We start from the raw sequence: 23,149 nt of genomic DNA, 5'->3' as shown, positions 1-23,149 counted from the left end.
GACAAGATGGGGAGAGAGGGGGAAGGACACAAACACAACATTTGAGAGCAGGGACCGAGAGACATGGAGACATCGAGAGATCTGAGAGAGGGCGAGGGCTTTGGGGGGGGGGGCATGGGAAGGGGGCGGTGGGAGAGGTATAAAACATATGGACACTGCCAGGACTTCCAGGAAAGAAGTTGGAATTTCAAACAAGGTGGATCTGGGGTGAATTAGCGGGGGTAGAAAAGATCAAGGTTTTGGATGGGGGAAGATAAGAGATGGTGGTGAACAGCTGTTTTAAAGACCTGGAGGGAGGAGTGGGATTGAAGGGAGTGAGGGAGTTTGTTCCAGAGGCGGGAGAAAAGAGGAATGAAAGAGTGAAGGTGAGCAGAGAGCCGAGATTTCGGCAGTTTAACCATCAGAGGGTTGCTGGCAGATCTTGTGCGACCTGTAGGAATATTTGGGGGACAAAGCACAGAGAGAGCTGGGGGTGCAAGGCCGGAGAGGAGTCGGTAGAAGACAGAAAGACCACCTACCTGCCTGCGGTGAGTGAGTGAAAGGCCCTCAGAGATAGCTTCATCGCGGGAGATTCCAATAATTCTGAAAGCTTTGGTTTCAACAGCGTGAAGCCGAGCTAGGTGTGAGGCAGGAGCACCGGCCCATAGGGGAGAACAGTATTCCATTGAGCTGCGGATGAAAGCCTTGTATGTGGTGAGGAGCTCAGGTGTGCCGAGGAAGGACTTCGCACGACGGAGGATGCCCAGTCGGCGACTGGCTTTGGAGGCCAGCTTGGAAATGTGGTTTTCCCAAGAAAGATCATGGCAGATAGTGAGACCCAAAATCTTGAGCGACAGAACTTCTTGGAGAGGATTGTTGAGAAAGTAGATGGGAGGGTTGTCCAGTCGATCTTTTCGGAGAGACATAGTAAGAGTGTGAGATTTGTCAGGATTGAAAGACATGTTCCACTTGTTTGACCAGTCTGTGATTTTGTCCAGGTCTTCAGAGAGTGAGGAGGCAGCAGACTGCCGATCTGAGGGAAGAGGAATGGAGCGGCAGAGAGTGGAGTCATCAGCAAAGAGATAGAGAGGATTTTCGAGAGAGTCAGAGAGATCATTGATGAAGACCAGAAAAAGCACGGGGCCCAGAACACTGCCTTGGGGAACTCCAGCCTGAACAGGAAGAGGAGATGAGAGAAACCCATTCAGGGCCACACGTTGACGACGACTAGAGAGGAAGTCCGCCAGCCATGCGTGGAGATTTCCATGGATACCAAAGGAGGAGAGTTTGGTGAGCAGAGCGGTGGGTGCCAGACCGTGTCGAAGGCACGTGATATGTCGAGGGAGACAGCTCTAATTTCCTGTTTGGCATTGAGGACCTCCATCCATTGTTGAGACAGCAGAAGCAGCATGTCCAGAGTAGAGTGACCTGGTCTGAAACCAAAAGTTTTTGATAAAGATGGCAACCCCACCACCAGGACGAGGCTCAGGTCTATCATACCGGAGGAGGAAGTAACCAGGAAGGTGATTATGTTTTGGCCATTATGTTGTATGTGTGTGTCATTAATTCTTTAATTCAATCCATATTGGTACCGTAAGCGGTTCTTAATTATTTATTACACATGCACACACAAACAAACGCACACACACACACACACACACACACACACACACACACACACACACACACACACACACAGTACAGACAGCTGTGTCAAGTATGCTCGCGTGACCAAACTGCTTAACAATTGGAGCAGGGAGTTAACAAAACTTAAGCTCTGTTTAAATCCCTGACGGTGTTATCCGTTTCAGTAGCAGGTTTATATTTTTGTCCGAGGAATATTTTATGTTGTTCCGTGCGAATCACCATGGAGTTTGAAAAGACCCGAATAATTGAAATTATTTTGTTTTTATTTCATCTATCCACTTGAGGACACGGTGAATATTTCTGTGTAACAACTAACAATGAACGGATATTTTTCAAATGTATCAAATGAAGAAATGGTTTCGATGTCGTTTTATTTGATCGAGTGACTTTTGTTGCCTTATATCAACGTCGAGTATTTGGTGGGTTTGGTACACGCACGTATACACATCACAGACGCTCTCTCGGTTCTCATATCTGTGCTGTTCGTGATTGTTTGTAAAGTTTCGCTCATGAAGCAAGGTGCGATGAGATGTATACATACACTTTCTTTACCGAGCGTTGGTGCTGCCGCAGTAGTTTATTGGCAACGATGACACTGGTGACTCGGGAGTTTACCATTGGCCTCCCAGTAGTCGTCAGGGCAGGAGTTTAGAATTTTAGTTCGTGTCGGCGAAAGGGAAACTTTCCTCCGTGAACGACTGTGTGGTCCCCATAACTTTATAAGCTCCACCAATTAATGTTGGCAGACCGGTATGTATGTGTGTGTGTGTGTGTGTGTGTGTGTGTGTGTGTGTGTGTGTGTGTGTGTGTGTGTGTGTGTGTGTGTGTGTGTGTGTATATATATATATATACATACAGTCGTGGCCAAAAATATTGCCACCCTTGCAGTTTTTTCAAGTAACACAATTTTCTCTGAAATTAAGTTGAAATTGACCAAAAATATTTGGTCTCCACAATTCTTTATTTCACTGTTAATATTACAGACTCTTTGTTTTTGATTCAGAACTTAATATATCTTTTTAAATCAGAAAATAAAAAGAAATGACATTGACAAAATTATTGATACCCTTGAGTTAATATTTGGTAGTACATCCTTTGGACAAAATAACTGCAGTCAAGCACTTCCTCTCGCCATGAATGAGATTCCTACACCTCTCTACTGGCTATTTGGCCCACTCTTCTTGTGCAAACTGCTCCAGTTCACCCAGATTTAAGGGATTTAAGTTCTCCCTTCTCCCAACTGCTGTTTTCAGATCACCCCACAGGTGTTCAATGGGATTTAGATCTGGACTCATTGCTGGCCACTTTAGAACAGTCCAGCGTTTTGTCTTGAACCATTCCTGGGTGCTTTTTGAAGTGTGTTTGGGGTCATTGTCCTGCTGCAAGACCCATCACCCTCGACCGAGACCCAGCTTTCTGATACGAGGTTGAACATTGCACTCCAAAATGCCTTGATAATCTTCTGATTTAATGATGCCATCCACACATTCAAGGCACCCAGTACCAGAGGCAGCACAGAAACCCCAAAACATCACTGAACCTCCTCCATGTTTGACTGTAGGGAAGATGTTCTTTTCTTTGAAGGCTTCATTTTGTTTTCTGTAAACATAGAGATGATGCGCTTTCCCAAAAAGCTCTACTTTGGTCTCATCTGTCCATAAGACATTCTCCCAGAAGGATTTTGGCTTGTTCAGGTGTGTTCTGCCAAACTCCAGCCGGGCTTTCTCAGCAGTGGGGTCCTCCTCGGTCTCCGACCATAGAACCCCTTTCATTGAGTTGGCGACGGATGGTGCGATTTGAAACTGTTATACCTTGTTTCTGAAGGTCAGCTTGAATCTGTTTGTCAGTTGATCAAGGTGCTTTCTCCACCATTCGAACAATCCTTCGCTGCAATCCTCGATCAAGCTTTCTCTTGTGATCACATCCAGGGAGGTTGGCTACAGTGCCATGGGCCTTAAACTTCCTGATAACATTGCGTATGGTGGACACAGGAACATCAAGGTCTCTGGAGATGGACTTGTAACCTTGAGATTGTCCATGCTTGGCTACAATCTTGTGTCTGACCTCCTCAGACAATTCTCTGGTTATCGTACTTTTTCCCATGCTCATTGCAGTACACACAGTGACACAAAACAGCAGAATGACTCCTTTTCTCTATTCAAACTGGTTGAATGAGTGATTTTTATATTGCAGGTGCCTGCAACTCACCAAAGGTGAGTTCAATTCCAAAGTAAAGGAGAATCACCTGCTTGAAATTTAATTACTTCTAACAACTTCCAAAAGGTGCCAATAATATTGTCCGGGCCATTTTAGGATTTCTGTGTGGAATAAGCTAAGATTTAGTAATCCTTTCAGCTTTTTTTGTTTTGTTCCACTGCAAACCAAAGAAATACATATGTGGATATCAAAATATTTTTGTATTTCAACAATTTTCTGGAAGAAATGGTGTATTATTTGAAAAAAGTGCAAGGGTGCCAATATTTTTGGCCATGACTGTATATGTATGTATGTACAGTGCATTCAGAAAGTATTCAGACCCCTTCACTTTTTCACATTTTGTTATGTTGCAGCCTTATACTGAAATCGTTTAACTTCATTTTCCCCTCATCAATCTACACTCAATACTCCATAATGACAAAGAGAAAACATGATTTTAGAAAATTTTGCAAATTTATTAAAAAGAAAAAACTGAAATATCACATTTACATAAGTATTCAGACCCTTTGCTATGACGCTTGAAATTTAGCTCAGGTGCCTCCCATTTCTCTTGATCATCTTTGAGATGTTTCTACACCTTGATTGGAGTCCACCTGTGGTAAATTCAATTGTTTGGACATGATTTGGAAAGGCACACACCTGTCTATATAAGGTCTCACAGCTGACAATGCATATCAGAGCATAAACCAAGCCATGAGGTCGAAGGAACTGCCTGCAGAGCTCAGAGACAGGATTGTGTCGAGGCACAGATCTGGGGAAGCCTACAAAAAAAATGCTCCTGCATTGAAGGTTCCCAAGAGCACAGTGGCCTCCATAATTCTTAAATGGAAGAAGTTTGGAACAACCAGGACTGTTTTCAACAATAGAGCTGGCCGCCCGGCCAAACTGAGCAATTGTGGGAGAAGGGCCTTGGTAAGAGATGTGACCAAGAACCCGATGGTCACTGGCTGAGCTCCAGAGATCCTGTGTGGAGATGGGAGAAACTTCCAGAAGGACAACCATCACTGCAACATTCCACCGATCTGGGCTTTATGGTTGTTACGGATTCGGCCCTAATTATGGTTGCTATTGTTATCATTGTTGGTTCTAGATATTATGCTTATTGTGGCTTAAGGGAAAGGGTTATTGTGGTTAAAAGGTTTAAACGCGCTCCTGGTAAAATGTGGCCGGAAATCGGATCGTGAACCGGAAGAAAAAGGGAGCGAAGAAGAAGAGGCGTGAGGAGATCGTGAAAAGACGTTTTTGTGGAAGCTCCGGACCGAGCCGTCGAGCGTACAGTGCGAGTGAACTTTGCGTCCTTGAAAGGAAGTTCGTGCGATCGGTGATATCGCCAGAGTGCTGTGGAGCCTGGGTAGTTGGGTATCTGCATTGAGGTTCCGGAGTATCCTTGCCTCAAAGCCCCGGCTCGAGTGAAAGCCGTCCGCCATTTCGCCACGTGCGCTACCTTCAGTGAAAAGGTTTTTGTCGCGCCAGCCGGGCATTATTCCCCGGTGAGTTGCCGGGGACGGCTGTGCCAGAAAGTGGCTTTTGGAGGATTATAAGGAGACTCGCTGATTGAACCGCAAACGTGTACGTCGGAGCGCGTCTTTGGGAGGGTTTCCATTCCACCGCTATTTTGCGGGGTGTTGGAACACGTGACCTCTGGGTTGCTTCGATCGTCCACGCCTCAATTGATTTTGATCGGACATTGATCCAACGATCGCTGGAGCGAATCGACTTCGCCTTGGAGGGGTACAGAGACATTGGGGGAGTGCCGTGAGTTTGAGTAAAGGACGAGATAAGGTGGTACCATCTTCAGATAGGGATTGTAGGGTGAATTGCTATTATTATTTGTGTCGTGATTCCGGTGTGATTTATAATATATTATTGTTTGTTCATAACCCTTGGTGTGGTTTCATTATTGATTTGATTGTTTCATTTGATGGTTTCATTGAGGGTTTCATTATTGATTAATTTCAACCATGGATAACATATCTTTCTGCCGGGGACCCTCTCAGGGTTCGGAGGTTTACCGAGACCAGGGGATAGGGAAGGACCCCGTAACAATGGCAGAGTGGCCAGACTGAAGCCAAACAGTTCAATCTTGGTTTCATCAGACCACAGAATCTTGTTTCTCACAGTCTGAGAGTCCTTTCGGTGCTTTTTTGCAAACTCCAAGCGGGCTTTCATGTGTCTTTCAATGAGGAGACGCTTCCGTCTGGCCACTATGCCATAAAGCCCAGATCGGTGGAGTGTTGCAGTGATTGTTGTCCTTCTGGAAGTTTCTCCCATCTCCACACAGGATCTCTGGAGCTCAGCCAGAGTGACCATCGGGTTCTTGGTCACCTCTCTTACCAAGGCCCTTCTCCCCCGATTGTTCAGTTTGGCCGGGCGGATAGCTCTAGGAAGAGTCCTGGTTGTTCCAAACTTTTTTCTTTTAAGAATTATGGAGGCCACTGTGCTCTTGGGAACCTTCAATGCAGCAGAGATTTTTTGGTAGGCTTCCCCAGATCTGTGCCTTGACACAATCCTGTCTCTGAGCTCTGCAGGCAGTTCCTTTGACCTCATGGCTTGGTTTTTGCGCTGATATGCATTGTCAGCTGTGAGACCTTATATAGACAGGTGTGTGCCTTTCCAAATCATGTCCAATCAATTGAATTTACCACAGGTGGACTCCAATCAAGGTGTATAAACATCTCAAAGATGATCAAGAGAAATGGGAGGCACCTGAGCTAAATTTCAAGTGTCATAGCAAAGGGTCTGAATACTTATGTAAATGTGATATTTCAGTTTTTTCTTTTTAATAAATTTGCAAAACTTTCTAAAATCCTGTTTTCTCTTTGTCATTATGGGGTATTGAGTGTAGCTTGATGAGGGAAAAATGAATTTAAACGATTTCAGCATAAGGCTGCCACATAACAAAATGTGAAAAAAGTGAAGGGGTCTGAATACTTTCTGAATGTACTGTATATATATGTATATATTTCTATTTATATATATATATATATATGTATATTTCTATTTATATAATCAAATTATGAGACTGGGATCTTCTGGCTTTGTTTTCTATATCTAGGTCATGGCCATTGGGCTTCCTGCTGCAGCAGTCTGGCATTTCTTATGGGAACTGTCTGACACTTTCACCATTTCCACAGCTGAGGCTGGAGAAAACAGTGACCAAGCGGCTTCGGTTCAAAGTGTGCGGACATATGGTCGGTGAGTTGGGTTATTACCATTATGTGGATCGAATTTAGACAAGTTTGAGAAAAAATAAACAGGATAGCTTAGAGGTGTGCACACTCACCTTTGAGCAGTCTACCCTGGGTTTGAATCTCACCCCAGCTATAAGCTGTCACCAACCATGGTGTTTCAGAGCGATGCATCAGTTTTTCACATCCAAGTAGTAGTGGTAGTGGTCGTAGTTGTCAAATTGCAATTTAGTCCTACCAAATAGGTTTGTCCACTGCTAAGTTGAATTACGAGCATACTGGATATAAAATAAGTAACTTATTTGTGTATTTGCTTCTTCCTTGCAGCAGGACAAACTGTATTTCTTTTTTCTTTTCTTTTTAAAAAACCAATTTTTTTCTCCGATGTTTTAGCAGCGACTGCCCCGGAAGCAGTGACCGAAATAGAGTGGCAATTATATGTGTGGGATAATTACATGCTCGGTCAGGGTCGCCCAGATAGCTCAGATTGCTGAGAACTGGTACCGTTCACCAGAGGACCTAGGTTCGATTCCTGGTCTGGGTGTGTAATTTTCCCACATATATGAGGGTCGCCCAGATAGCTCAGATTGCAGAGAACTGGTACGGTTCACCAGAGGACCTGCGTGTAATTTTCCCACATATATGAGGGTCGCCCAGATAGCTCAGATTGCTGAGAACTGGTACGGTTCACCAGAGGACCTGCGTGTAATTTTCCCACATATGTAAATAATTGAACAAAAAATTTTTTGACAGTTATAGTTTCCAATACTTGGGTGTTCGGAAAACGGAAGGTATGTTGCTAATACAAACTGTTTGACCTGCTTCGGGTACCTGCATACTCCTGAGAAGCTATTTTATGAGTCATCAATGTGTGTGCCATCCCTCGGATGGTCTTATCAACAGCACCCTAGCTAAATTCCAAAATCCTTCTCGAGCCTACTGGGGCACTGTTTCAGCAGAAACAGTCGCATCCTCTCAGCCATTGATGCAGCCACAGCCATTTGCTGCATACAAAAGAATAACACGAAGAGGCTATATTTTATGTGGCATTGCTGTGACAAACGGACTGGTGATCATTGAATTGCCGGTGGAACTTTATTTGAGCTGTTTAATCTCCATGTCTGTTCAAATTTGAAGAATGTGCTGATATAAGTTGAATGCATTGTTGTTTTTTGTTTTCCTTCTCATTAGGCTGGCAAGTTACAATGCACAAACTTCCCGAGCCATCCTCTACATATCCCGGCATGGCACGACTCATTCTCTGAAAGTTAATACATCACTTGTAGAGCCTTTTGCAGCCCATAATGGTTCTTTCTACCTCTTCCTTGGAGAACTGGAGAAACTTGAAGGTATATTTCACCACAGGTACAACAAAACAAGTGATATATCCAGTCATGTGAAAAAGTAAGTACACCCCATGTAAAGTTTTGACTTCTTCAACATATTTCAACATACAGCTATTTGATCTTCATTTCAACAATATTGATAGATAAAGGTGATATAATGTAACAAATATCATGAAACATTTACATTTTGTAGTCCATTGTATAATTTAAATAAACATAAATGCAAATTTCGCATGTGGAAAAAGTAAGTACACCCCATGAAATGTTTTTAAAAATCTTTTTAACATATGTGGACATATCAATATTTGATCTTCATTTAAACAGTATCTAGAGATAAAGGTGATCTAATTGAACAAAAAACAATGAAAGATTGACTTTGCAATAATTTATTCAACAAAAAATTGTTGCACAGCATGCACAATTGCATGCACAGCTCGTTTCAAATCCACCCACATCTCGATGGGATTTAGATCCGGGTTTTGACTTGGCCATTCCAGAACCCTCCATTTCTTTCTTTTCAGCCATTCCTTGGTGGATTTACCGGTATGTTTAGGGTCATTGTCATGTTGCAAGGTCCACCTTCGGTTGAGCTTAAACTTTCTGACAGATGGCCTCACAATATCCTCAAGCACCCTCTGGTACAATGAAGAATTAATAGTGGATTCTATGATGGTGAGCTGCCCAGGCCTTGATGCAGCAAAGCTGCCCCAAACCATAATATTTCCACCACCATGCTTTACAGTTGGTATCAGGTTCTTGTGGTCAAATGCTGTCTTTGGTTTTTGCCAAACATGTCTTCTGGTACTGTGGCCAAATAGCTCTACCTTTGACTCATCTGTCCAGAGCACATTGTTCCAGAAGTGCTGGTCTTTGCCCCGGTGTTCATTGGCAAACTTTAGTCTTGCCCTGATGTTCTTTCTGGACAGCAACGGTTTCCTCCTGGCACACCTCCCATGTAGATCAAATTTGTGAAGCCTCTTTCTAATGGTAGACTCGTGCACTTTGACATCAACAGTGGCAAGAGCTACCTGTAGGTCCCATGATGACATTCTGGGGGTTCTTAGAGACTTCTTTCAGCATTTTGCTGTCTGCTCTCGGGCTGAACTTGCTGGGGCGGCCTGGCCTGAACAAGTTGGCAGTTCTTTGGAATCTTCTCCACTTGTAGATGATCTTCCGGACAGTCGAATGATTGATTTCAAATTGTTTGGAGATCTTTTTAAATCCCTTCCCAGACTCGTAGGCATCTATAACCTTCTTTCTGAAGGCATCAGAGAGCTCTTTTGATCTAGGCATGGTGAAGCCGCACACTTAACCAACAAAGAGCAAACCAAACTAAATGTCTGAGGTTTAAATAAGACAGGTTCCTCCAAGATCCTCTCTAACGATGTTCTAATCATTTGCACCTGAGCTGGTGCACCTGATTCTAATTTTAGGTGTTTGAAGTAGTGATAAATGTTGGGGTGTACTTACTTTTTCCACATGTGAAATTTGCATTTATGTTTATTTAAATTATACAATGGACTACAAAATGTAAATGTTTCATGATATTTGTTATATTATATCACCTTCTTTATCTATCAATATTGTTGAAATGAAGATCAAATAGCTGTATGTTGAAATATGTTGAAAAAGTCAAAACTTTACATGGGGTGTGTAGTGAAATCGTATTAACGCTGAACCCAGGTGATGCTCGCTGCTCGCTGACACCGCTAGGGGGGCGCGGCTATAAGACCCGATGCGGCCGCTGCTCTAGGCGACTTCTCCTGTGACATGTTACAATGACTAGTAGACTCGCTAACGGTACGTACCGCATAGAATATTACGCTTGCTTTCATTGAACTATATTATGGATTGACCTATGTAATGCCAAACCTTATTTCTATTGCATTCCTGTATTTGCAGAATGATGTCAAAGGTCTTAATGGAATTAAACCAACAGATGGACTAAAGTTGTGGACTTGAATGATTTCCACAACAGGGTGTACTTACTTTTTCACATGACTGTATATTTGAATAATATATATTTTATTTTTTTATATGATATAAAACCCTACAAGCCTGAAAAATCTCACAAACTCACCTTATCACTTTGGAAGGATCATCAAATTAATCCTCCAATCTATTTCCTTGGTCACCCACTGGAAAAAGTTTAGTCTCTTCAACTTCTCGGCCTCACCATCAACGATAACCTTTCCTGAGCCGAACACATAGCAAAGCTGACCCCAAAAGCCAACCACAGAATGGGCACCCTCCATCAATCCAAGGCTTTCCTTGGAAAATCAGAGCTACACAGTCTACCAGGCCTTCGTTCGTAGCACAATGGAGTACTGCTCTCCAATACGGGCTGGTGCCCCAAAATCACGCCTGTCTTTCCTGGATTCTATGGTAAGTAAAGCTCTCAAAATTATCAGAATCTGCTGTGATGAGGTCAAAAAAGAGGGTCTGTTGTTTTCACATCACAGACAGGTTGGTGGCCTCTCTGTTTTTGTTTTTTAATTGCCTCTTCTCCAACATTGCTCCCTCTGCTCTCTATCTCTCAGTCCTCTGATCCTCCTTATCTATTCCAGGATTCATGCATTCTTGCAGTAATCCTGATGATCTATGAAAAAAAAATCTAATAGAAAGCAGGCCTGTGTCTCCACTGAAAACATAATGCTTATAAACCTAAACCTCTGCTGAGTGTACGATAAGTTCAGGAAAAGTAACAAAAAGACATTACCTCCGCCACCTAACGTGGACGGAGGTTGTATTTTCACCTCTGTCTGTCTGCTTGTCTGTGAACAGGCTATCTCAAAAAAGTTGAGGACAGATTCGGCTGAAATTTGGTGGAGAGGTTGGCTATGTGATAAGGCCAAAATGATTCGATTTTGTTGGAGATCCAGATCTGGATATTATAATTTTTAAGTGATTCGTCACCATTGAGAGATGGGGCCAAAAACGATACACAACACGATATCTTAAAAAGTTGTGGACGGGTTATGACAACTTGGTGGATGAGTTTGTTCGGCGACAAGAACAAGCCGATTAGATTTTAGTTCAGGTCTGAAACCAGATCCGGCCTATCAGTCGGATGCAAAACGTAAAACTATTCAGCCTGGCGGAGGTATGCACTCTACCGTGTGCCGTTCTTGTAGAAGCTTGTTCAGCTTGTTCTGCTTGTAGAAGCTTGTAGAAGTAGAAGCTTGTTCCTGAGCAAGTAGGAGTAGAGTAGAGTAGAAGTAGAAGTAGAAGTAGAAGCTTGTAGAAGCTTGTTCTGCTTGTAGAAGCTTGTAGAAGCTTGTTCTGCTTGCACGCATGTAGAAGTCTGACATGGAAGGATGTTGATTAGTATCACTACAGGTAGGTATGGGTTGGTAAAGTACAGTGTTGATTAGTATCACTACAGGTAGGTATGGGTTTTTCATTTTCATTAAAAAGAATATCCACTCCACCTCTCCTCACCCCATCCTCACTCCCTTCTGTGTTCCATTAAACGTGGTATCAATCAACTTGGTGACTGTATGGAAGTTTAGAAACAGAAAATGAGCTTTATCATGCATGCACTTTGATTTTGCTTGATTATGTGCAAGCTGATTCTTAATGATATTTACTCGTGGTTTAGGTGAAATTAAAATAAATGATAGGTTGAGAAATGTGTTCCAGGAATGGAGATGTTGCTTTGTGCACGTTTGGTCCAGAACATCGATGGTGTCCAACTGGCGTTGTTGGAGACTGCTATCCTGAGCCAACGAACATACTTCCAGAGCCGCAAGCTACAGCAAAAGCAGAGGATTTGAAAAAACTTTCTTGTAAAACATTTTCTTTTTTCAATACTTTGGTCTTTCAATAACATGATGGAGTCTTCTTTTCATGATGGTGGTTACCTAAAAAGGCTTTGCATACTTTTTTTGTTGACTTGTTGAGTAAACTATTTTTACTCTCGCCAGAGGAGAGGTTATTGAGGTCATTGTACATTTGAGTCTGTCTGTTTGTTTGTCTGTTTATCCATACAGAATAAATATGATATTCTCTGCAACCGTTTGTCTGAATGACAGGAAATTTTCACCATCGGTGCAACTCCACCTGTACAATTTTTTTATTATAGGTATGACGTCATAGGTCACGTGGTATGGCCGCCATCTTGGAAAAACCGAAAAACTTTGCACCTCTATATCTCCAAAAGTGCTGCATAGAAAAAATTGAGACATGGCTCATTGTAAAGAACTCTCCATGTGGAATAACATATGTTAATGATGATGTCATAGGTGCCTCCATTATGACGTCATATTTCAACAAAAAAATAATTTTTTTTAATTTTTGAGATGATTGAATAATGATATTGAATAATATTGAATAATAATAATTGAATTGAAATAAATAATATTGAATGGAATTGAATTGAATAATATCTATTGAATTGAATAATGAGATGATTGTCGTGTGGCTGGCTCTGTGAAGACAGAACGTCCACGGATGGATTCGAGCTTATTTGGAGGCGTTTCCAATTGATGGCGGATTGACACACGAGAAGGGGGGGGGGGGGGGGTTGGGGGAAAATGCCGCAGCTTACCTTTACGTCCCCGACGATGTCTTCTCCCTGCAAATTAATAACTCAACCCGAGACGGAGGTAAAATGTACAAGAAAGAAATATTTATTACGGACCCGATAACAAAGAACGCGACGGAAGAACTAAGACCTAGGTTGGGACGTCCCCACGCACAGACTTCACATACAGCACAAATGGAAGGATAATCGAAAATAACTCGTCGTGTTTGTGGATGCGTCTTGTCTGTCTGAATGTCGGGTCGTCAGGAATTCTCCGGCTCGAGCGCGTCGTCTGACACAGCTCCTATCGGTGGGAAGACAGGCCTCGATGTGCCCCCGTCCACACACTGCTAGGCCCCGAGCCACTCGCTCGCCCCGGTCTCGCCCGCTCCAGCCGCAAGCCTTGCTCGCACGTGAACGCCAGGGAGGAGAATCGATGGCGCTCCAACGTCCGTCGTCCAGCAGGTGATTCGCGGTTCGCAAAAGGGAGAAGGGTCCAAACGGAGCGAAAGGCAAGGGCAGAAAGGAGGTCTGGGAAGGGCAGAAGCCAAAACGAGAAGACAAAGGGAAGAGAGAGATCCGGGCAGCATCAGTCCAAGAACGAGAAGGGACAATGTTGGCACACCAACGTTCACCAGCAAAGTCCGGACCAAAGTGACAAAATGTCCGCCGCTCCAAGTCTCTTGTTCGGCGTGCTCTGACGTCATCCGGGCCTCTTACCAATTCACGAGTCCCCTCCCACCAGTTGTGCGACCCGCCCACCAAACCCTCGGTGTCCATCCATCGCGCAGTGGGCGTGGCCTCAGTCTGCCTTGTACGATGTCTGCCTGCCATGGCGCCATTGTATGCGGCCACTTCCTGTCTGTCTTTTCAGTCAGTCATTGTGAGGGGGTGGGGGGGGTGGGGGGGTTGATTAATGTGTGCGCTAATGGGGCCTAGCTAATGCGTGTGATGTGCTGCCATACGGGACAAAGGGATTGATCACAGAGGTTTCACATACAATGGAGTCTTATCCTTATTCCATGGAACTATTCATCACCGGATCATCCTCGTGTGATCACAGGTACACACTTAATCCGACATTCGGTCTAGACAGGTCCTCTACTTATTTACATCGAGGTGGTTCTCGCTACCCACGACAGACGAAGCATGATACCTATACAGATCAACCCAGATCTAGATATGCTTACCCAACCGACATAACAATATGTTAATGATGATGTCATAGGTGCCTCCATTATGACGTCATATTTCGACAAAAAATAACCATTTTATAAGTTTTTGAGATGATTGAATAAAGTCTTTGATATGATCTATCTTTGGCAATAAGGCATTAATATCTCACCGTACATATTTCTTTCACTTCATGAAAAGTCTGACAGGAAAACAACAATTAGTATATTTCTTACAAATTTGGAAGGCCAATCTGAAGCAAAAAGGTCAATGGTCAAATTCAGCCAAATGGACACACTGACGCACATACCCTAAAAATGAATTTGTTACTTGCGAAATCGAAGATTTGCAAGTATATTGGTTGGTCTGATTTGGTATTCGTCTGTGTTGGCTGTCTGTCTGTTTGTTTGTATGTCAATCTCCTACAGGTCACATTTTTACTCCGACCTTCACAAAACTTCACCTGGTAAAGATAGTGACAAGTTGAAAGCCTAATGTTTTTGAGGTCAATAGGTCAAAGGTCAAGGTCACACAAATCGTAAATTTTTACCCGATTCAGTTTATATATATTTATAGAGAATTCTGCACAGCCAGTTAGTTCATGTTAACAACAAGATCCGGGAGGATAGGAAACGTGTCTTGGTGTTTGGCATCAGATGTGGAGACCGGTCATGCAGTGTTACCTACATAGGAGAAACTTGGAAAATCCTTAAGGCCCGTATGAACCAACATCGTCATCCAGCTCATGAAGAAGCTTTTAACTCTGCTGTGTTTACGGGCTTGAACCTGCATGGTCACAACTTTGATAACAGTCAAGTGGTCATCTTGGCCAGATAAAAAGGGGATTACTGGAGGCGTAAAGGAATCCATTTGGGAAAGAGTTGAATCATCATCTCAACAAAAAGGGAGATTTGCAGTTTCATCTGTCGTACATGGGACAAGGCTACAACATATTTTCCACACTGCCTGCAACCGTCATGTGATGCCCGGATTGGTCTACAAACCAACTCACTCAACCAACGGTGGAGTCCATGTGGCGATTCTCATCCTTCTTCACTTCAACATCTGCCATGATCAAGGCGAGTGGATTGTTGCCGAAATATCAGCTCTACCGACTAGTAAATCCAGGTTTTTTTCAATTATAAACTTTTACCATCCCATTTATGTTTAGCATGTTTCTCAACAGAGACATGCTAAACACTTTGTTGTGCATTACAAGGAAACAAACATCTCATTGTTTATCCGATGTTATTATAAGGGTCCATGTGCTTCATCCATATATCACTAGAAAGTTCATACAACACCTTACCCCATGCAGTCTTGAGAAACGAGGACATGACCGGGGTCTGCGAGCAGAAAATCTGATTGGTCGAGATAATGTAAAATGCTGTAATATTTTGGTGAAGAACTGCTAAAGGAAAGGTTTTTTTTTTGCCTCCGCCCGGAGAGGCATTAAGTTTTCGGCTTGTCCGTCCGTACAAGCTAAACATCGTTTTTCTCAGCAACCAGATGTCCAATTGAGACAAAACTTTAAGGGTAGGAGTGACCCCCATGCAGAATGTTTTTATGATAATTGTGACGTCATATGTCACGTGGTATGGCAGCCATCTTGGATTAAACGCAAATAATTTAAAAATATTTCTCGGAAACCGCTGAATGGAAAAATTTGGAACTTGGCACCTTGTCAAGTACTTCCAATAGGGAAGAAAAGCATGATAATGATGACATCAGAGGGGAAGTGGTAAACCAGTCAAAAATGTTTTAATCGAATTCCTTATCCTAAAAATCTGAAATTGCATGCACATGATCTATGACCCATTTGTATTGAAATATTAAATTTATGGCATCGTAGGTCACATGGTTTGGCAGCCATATTGGATCTAACCTAAAACCTTAAAAAAGCATCTTCTCCCAAACCACCAAATCGATTGACTCGAAAGTTTACGTGTGTCATTGAATTAAAAGATGATCAGGAAAACATCTTTGGTCACATGGTGTGGCAGCCATATTGGATTGAAGGAAAATATTTGATAATTATATCTCTGAAACCGCTTACCCTATCGATGCAAATTTTTGCAAATATCATCTAGCACCATTGCTACGTATAGTTTGAAAATGATGTCGTAGGTCACGTGGTTTGGCAGCCATCTTGGATAGAAAAACTAACCCTTGCCGATCAACACGAAACTTCACAAACATGATCCCCTACCCATACATATGCAGAGTGTCCATTTTTAAGGTCATATGTCACGTGGTGTGGCAGCCATATTAGCTTGAAAGCCGATAATTTAAAAAATCCCTTCTGTGAAACTGCTTCACCGATCGATGTGAAACCTGTCATGGCTGGTGAAAATGTGATACTTGAAAATGTGATACTTGAATGTGAAGGGATTTAAATCGAACTTGTTTATTTTTAGGACAGTGAACGAGGGCATCTACCGGTTGTGGGACTATGCGGAGGCATATTGGCGACACAGTCGCATTGCTCTAGTTTTGAAAGTAACAATAAGGCCATTTTTGCAAAAGTATTCGCCCCTACCAATAATGCCACATTTAGATGAACTACGAATTATGTAGAAACAATTTCTCCAAGTGAACTTTTTTATTCTTCACTGAAGAGATAAAACGAAACACTGTAATAGTTGAAGAAGGTTACACATCAGGAATACCTTGCAAAAGTACACAGCTCCTTAGGTCAGTACTTAGCGAATGCACCTTTTGCAGCAATGCTTGCTATGAGTCTTTTTGGTAAGGTCTCTATTGGCTTTACACAGTGAGATGGTGAAATCTTTACCCATTCTTTACGTGAAAATTGCTTTAGTTCTGCCAAGTTTGATGGGGATCATCGATGGACTGCAATCTTTTAAGTCTCGCGATAAATGTTCAGTTGGGCTTAAGTTAGGACTTTGACTGGGCCACTCTTCTTCTTCTTCGTCTCTTCGTCTGCCCTTTACAAGGGGTGACGTCTACTGGTACCAAGCCCCTGCCCTACCTTGACCATGATACTCCTCTTGTCCCCTCTGTCTTCAGCCAACTCTCTCCACTCTCCAACCACCCCCACTCAAGAACATTAATTTTCTTATTCAGTCACTCCAGTGTGGCTTTATCTTTGTGCTTCGGATCATTGTCCAGCTGAAATATGAATCTCCTACCCAGTTTCAGATTCATGGCTGACTCCAGCAGGTTTTCATCAAGGATTTTCCTGTACTTTGCACTGTCTATTGCCCCTTCTATCCTGCCAAGCTTGCCAGTCCCTGCTGATGAAAAGCAGCCCCATAACATGATGCTGCAACCACCATACTTCACAGTAGGGATGGTGATGACTGGGTGATGTGCAGGATTAGGCTTGCGCCAGACGTAACGCTTTGATTTTAGACCAAAAAGTTCAATTTTTGTCTTGTCTGACGACAAATCTTTTCTTCATATGCCTGCAATATTAAGATTTTTTTTTTACAAACTCCATGAGAGCTTTTAGAATGTGTATTTTTCAGTAATGGCTTCTTTTTACCACCTGCCCATAGATGCCAGCTTTCTGCAAGGAATGGGATGTTGTTGATTGAGGAACACTGACCCCCATCTTCGACATAGAGCCTTGCAGATATTTCAAAGTCATTGTTTGATTTACAGTGACATCCCGAACCAGCTTCCTGCTTGCCCGGGTGCTGAGTTTGGATGGGCGACCTGATCTGGGTAGATTTTGGGTAGTATGATACGTCTTCCACTTCTTAATGATGGATTTCACCGTACTCAAAGGGATAATGAGGGACTTTGAAATCTTCTTATAAACCTCTCCAAATCGTTGCTTCTCCACCACTTTATGTTTGACTTCTTTGGAAAGCTCCTTGATCTTCATGTTTGCCTTGTTGGTTGACCAAGTGAGGTGCACCTTAAAACTTTTTAGATAAATGGGGGAGATTCATTTTTATGTTAAACCACTGATAACATACAGGTGAAACCTATTACACTCATTTTGTAACCTTTCAAACAAATAATTTGCTCCTGAAGTGATTTAGGATAAATTAGGCAAAGAGTTTGAATACTTATGCAAATGGGAATGATCTGATTTTCTCTGTTAATCTAAATTATTCACATTTTATCTGCATTTTTTAGATTGATCACTTTGAAGTATTTTTTGAAGCCTACATAGTAAGTTTGATTTGAAAGCATCATGAAATAAGCTCAGGTGGCATCACAAAGTGAAAACTTTGGAGGGGGGACGGGGGGTTAATACTTTTCGGCCACTGCACATAAATCAAATGCAATAAAATTAAGTTTAAAGGTTGTAGGAATTTTTTTTGGGGAAGTTTACTACCATTGATAGAGCGTTTTTTACACCAACTTATTTAACACATTTCGTTTGCTCTCCCTGTCTGTTGTTTGTATCCTTTATGACGTAATTAAAAACAAAGTTTCCTGTTTGGAATGATTTTCTATTTTGTTTAACTGCCAAACAGGCAGACAGAGCAGAAAAGTAATCTCACTCCTCTCTGCGCAAGGTTCGTTTTCCGATTCATGTTCCGATTTGTGTTAAACATATATAAAACATAAAATTCAAATTAAATTGTTCCTCGATCATAAACTGTGGACAGACAGACAGATAGACAAAGTGAACCAATTGCTTAACCCCGCCTTTCACTTATTGCACGTGGGGTAAAAATCGGTGTAACAATTGCATTGAATATCTTCCTTTTTTTTTTTTTTTTTCTTTCCTGATCTGTCCTTCCTTCCTTCCTTTTCCACAAAAACGACTGAATAATTTATTGGCTGTAACAACTCCAGCCTTTTTCTTGTTGTCCTCCAATCTCCAGACAAGGTCGGAGGCGGCGGACATTAACATGAGCTGCGTCCAACCGACCGACCGCATACTTTTGTATACATGATATTTCAAAAACAGTTGAGCATTTAGCCTTCATATTGGAGATATCTATTCCTCTTGACATTATCTCAACCTGACTAGATCACGGCTGTGATTGGCTGAATTATGTTGCCATGCCAACCATCTCGATAACTTGGCTTGTGACATGGTATAAAACAAATTGACACAACTAGGAATTTCAGGAAAGAAGTTGGAGATTGAAAGAGGTGGATTTGGGGTGTTTTAACAGTGGTATAAGAGATCAAGGTTTCGGATGGGGGAAGATAAGAGATGGTGGTGAACCTCATATCATTAGCAGTCAGTAGAACAATTAAGGAGACAATGTCCTTCTCCCCATAGAATGGCTCCTCAATCGTTTTATCAGTGTTCTCTCCTCTAAATGCTGAGTGTTAAGTGAGGAAGCAGCATGGACCATTTTAGTCTTTGCCATATGACTCAGTCAGGGTCAAAATTGAACGAGCATGGATGTTCTATCTATTTTCCTCAGACCCAAGTGCTGCCTTTTCATACTTCACATTTTATTGTTTTGCCTAAGTTGCCCCTAGAACAGTCAGGGTCAGGGTCAACAGTGGTGACTCATCCGTCAAGGTCATACAAAAGCCAACTAGGTTTTTATTACCTCCACCACCGAAGGTGGATGGCGGTTATGTTTTGACCCCTGTCTGTTTGTTTGTTTGTCTGTTTGTTTGTCTTTTGTTTGTCTATTTGTCTGTCTTTTGTCTGTCTGTTTATGACCAAGATATCTCAAAAGGTTGTGCAAGGATTTGGACAACATTTTGCGGAGAGGTTGGGTACGTGACAAGGACGAAACGGATTCGATTTTGGTTCAGGTCCGAATCCAGATTCGACCTCTCACTGGGATAGAATCCATCAACTGTTCAGCTTGGCAGAGGTATGCGCTCTCCCGAGTGCGGTTCTAGTTGTCACTGCTTTTGCACAACACTGTTTTGTATAAAGTAATTTAATGTTCACAAGTGATTGGTGGCAGATATGCGAGCCAACTTTATTTCCCCTTCCTTCAGGCATTATCTGAGATCTAGTGCCTCGTTTAGCACCATACCAGGAAGGCTCTCAACATTCAACCCTGAATCTTAAACTTTTGTTAGCACTTGTTACAAAACCAACTTCTTCATAAGTGGTTATTTATATAATTCTACAAACCATTGTGACCATTATATGCTTCTTTCTAGGTGGCGGTCTGTGGGAATGGCTTTATTTCCACAAGATTGAGGCACATGGAACAGCAAGGTGACTGAGGTCACACATGGAACAGCAAGGTGACTGAGGGTCCACATGGAACAGCTAGGTGACTGAGGTCACACATGGAACAGCAAGGTGACTGAGGTCACACATGGAACAGCAAGGTGACTGAGGGTCCACATGGAACAGCTAGGTGACTGAGGTCACACATGGAACAGCAAGGTGACTGAGGGTACACATAGAACAGCAAGGTGACTGAGGTCACACATGGAACAGCGAGGTGACTGAGGGTACACATAGAACAGCAAGGTGACTGAGGTCACACATGGAACAGCTAGGTGACTGAGGTCACACATGGAACAGCAAGGTGACTGAGGGTACACATGGAACAGCAAGGTGACTGAAGTCACACATGGAACAGCTAGGTGACTGAGGGTACACATGGAACAGCTAGGTGACTGAGGGTGCCCATAGAACAGCAAGGTGACTGAGGTCACACATGGAACAGCTAGGTGACTGAGGGTACACATGGAACAGCAAGGTGACTGAGGTCACACATGGAACAGCAAGGTGACTGAGGGTACACATAGAACAGCAAGGTGACTGAGGTCACACATAGAACAGCAAGGTGACTGAGGTCACACTTGGAACAGCTAGGTGACTGAGGTCACACATGGAACAGCTAGGTGACTGAGGGTACACATAGAACAGCAAGGTGACTGAGGGTACACATGGAACAGCAAGGTGACTGAGGGTACACTTGGAACAGCTAGGTGACTGAGGTCACACATGGAGCAGCTAGGTGACTGAGGTCACACATAGAACAGCAAGGTGACTGAGGTCACACATGGAACAGCTAGGTGACTGAGGTCACACATGGAACAGCTAGGTGACTGAGGGTACACATAGAACAGCAAGGTGACTGAGGGTACACTTGGAACAGCTAGGTGACTGAGGTCACACATGGAACAGGTAGGTGACTGAGGGTACACATAGAACAGCAAGGTGACTGAGGGTACACTTGGAACAGCTAGGTGACTGAGGTCACACATGGAACAGCATGATAACTGAGGTCACACATGGAACAGCTAGGTGACTGAGGTCACACATGGAACAGCAAGGTGATCGAGGTCACACATGGAACAGCTAGGTGACTGAGGGTACACATGGAACAGCTAGGTGACTGAGGTCACACATGGAACAGCTAGGTGACTGAGGGTACACATAGAACAGCTAGGTGACTGAGGGTACACATAGAACAGCTAGGTGACTGAGGGTACACATAGAACAGCAAGGTGACTGAGGTCACACATGGAACAGCTAGGTGACTGAGGTCACACATGGAACAGCTAGGTGACTGAGGTCACACATGGAACAGCAAGGTGACTGAGGTCACACATGGAACAGCTAGGTGACTGAGGGTACACATAGAACAGCAAGGTGACTGAGGTCACACATGGAACAGCAAGGTGACTGAGGTCACACCTGGAACAGCATGATGACTGAGGTCACACATGGAACAGCATGATGACTGAGGTCACACATGGAACAGCTAGGTGACTGAGGGTACACATGGAACAGCATGATGACTGAAGGTGTGTCGAGGCCTTCCTCCCGGCGGAACCTGAGCAGTGTCGGGACGGCGTGCACCAGCCTGACGGCCCCTGACACACCGCAGCCAGATTGAGATAAGCTCGCACCACACACAACGGTTCTTTTCGTATATCTTCCCTTGTCTGTTGGTTACGTCTGGTGTAGGAGCGCTCATTAGGGGATTTTAGTTACCGGCGCATTCCATTGTTCTTGGGGTCCGGCAATAAAGCCATGTTTATTTTTGCACATAAAAGACGTTTTCATGTAAATTAATTTGCAGGGTTGAAGACTGCTCGGATCGCGTCAAGGTAACAGCTCCCGCTTCTTCTTCTTCTCTTTTCCACCCGCGCTTGTATCGTGAGTCCGTATTTGATCATCGCCTCAAATTAACGCTCAATTGGTCATCCGTGGTGTGTTCCGTTTTAATAGAGCCGTCCACACGACAATATATATATGCATATATATGTATATATATATATGCCCCTTGTGCCCGCCACAATATATATATATATATATATATATATATATATATATATATATATATATATATATATATATATATATATATATATATATATATATATATATATATATATATATATATATACATACATACATACATACATACATATATATATATATATATATATATATATATATATATATATATATATATATATATATATATAAATAAATAATATACACACATATATATGTATATACAGTACCATACATATATTCATACCAGCTGTTGATGTCACAAAACTTTTATTAAGATAATCAATTTACAAAATATAGCACATGCAATTCCAAAAGTCAGTGAAACAGCTTGTCAACGCTGTATGTTTTGCAGTGTTCCAACACTATTATTATTTAAATGTCTGGTGAAATACAGTGAAAGATATAATCAATGATTACATGTGGAATGCTTATGACACAAGTTCCATACATTTTCTAACCCACTGTAGTTCTTACAGGTGCAGTCCTTTCAGGCTTATGTGACCCAAATATACACCACAAATATGCATTGGTTTCAGCAAACTATATAGTGCACTAAGAAATTGCACATGCTTTTGTTTCCATTGTTTTTTTTCATAATGTAGACGTATATACGATGCAGTGTATTAAAGGTTAGGCATTGGGTCATTTCTTACAAATAGTCAGGTTCACTGTGTTTTTTCGTTCAAAATCATGGTAGATTAGCAAACCTATACATTTTTGGAAACGTTATTAAATGGAAAATCTGAAAATCAATGTTTACATTTGCCAATTCCGACCAATTCCATTCGACCAATTCGACCAATCGACCAATTCCATTCGACCAATTCGACCATTCGACCAATCGCTTCGATCGACCATTCGACCATTCGACCAATTCGACCATTCGACCATTCGACCAATCGCT

General features: G+C 42.6%; 1 protein-coding gene across 6 annotated transcripts; it reads left to right on the top strand.

Moving 5' to 3' along the window:
- Positions 1-1,429: 1,429 nt before the first annotated feature.
- TEN1 (TEN1 subunit of CST complex) lies at positions 1,430-12,749 on the top strand. 6 transcript variants are annotated; one of them, XM_068119907.2, is made up of 4 exons: positions 1,430-1,502; positions 6,899-7,038; positions 8,223-8,380; positions 12,055-12,749. In XM_068119907.2, exons 2-4 carry the CDS (start codon positions 6,902-6,904, stop codon positions 12,204-12,206), a joined length of 447 nt encoding a protein of 148 aa, XP_067976008.1. In that variant the 5' UTR covers positions 1,430-1,502; positions 6,899-6,901; the 3' UTR covers positions 12,207-12,749. The 6 variants fall into 6 exon arrangements, with proteins under 6 accessions (XP_067976008.1, XP_067976028.1, XP_067975992.1 ...); XM_068119927.2 differs by lacking the exon at positions 1,430-1,502 and adding an exon at positions 1,789-1,916 and having other exon boundaries at positions 12,020-12,749; XM_068119891.2 differs by lacking the exon at positions 1,430-1,502 and adding an exon at positions 1,811-1,916.
- Positions 12,750-23,149: the final 10,400 nt, after the last annotated feature.

Source organism: Myxine glutinosa, chromosome 1, assembly GCF_964187855.1.
Source record: "Myxine glutinosa chromosome 1, kmMyxGlut1.1, whole genome shotgun sequence".
NCBI classification, from domain to species: domain Eukaryota; kingdom Metazoa; phylum Chordata; class Myxini; order Myxiniformes; family Myxinidae; genus Myxine; species Myxine glutinosa.
The sequence above is the reverse complement of the archived record's forward strand: the minus strand, read 5'-3'. Positions and strand labels throughout refer to the sequence as shown.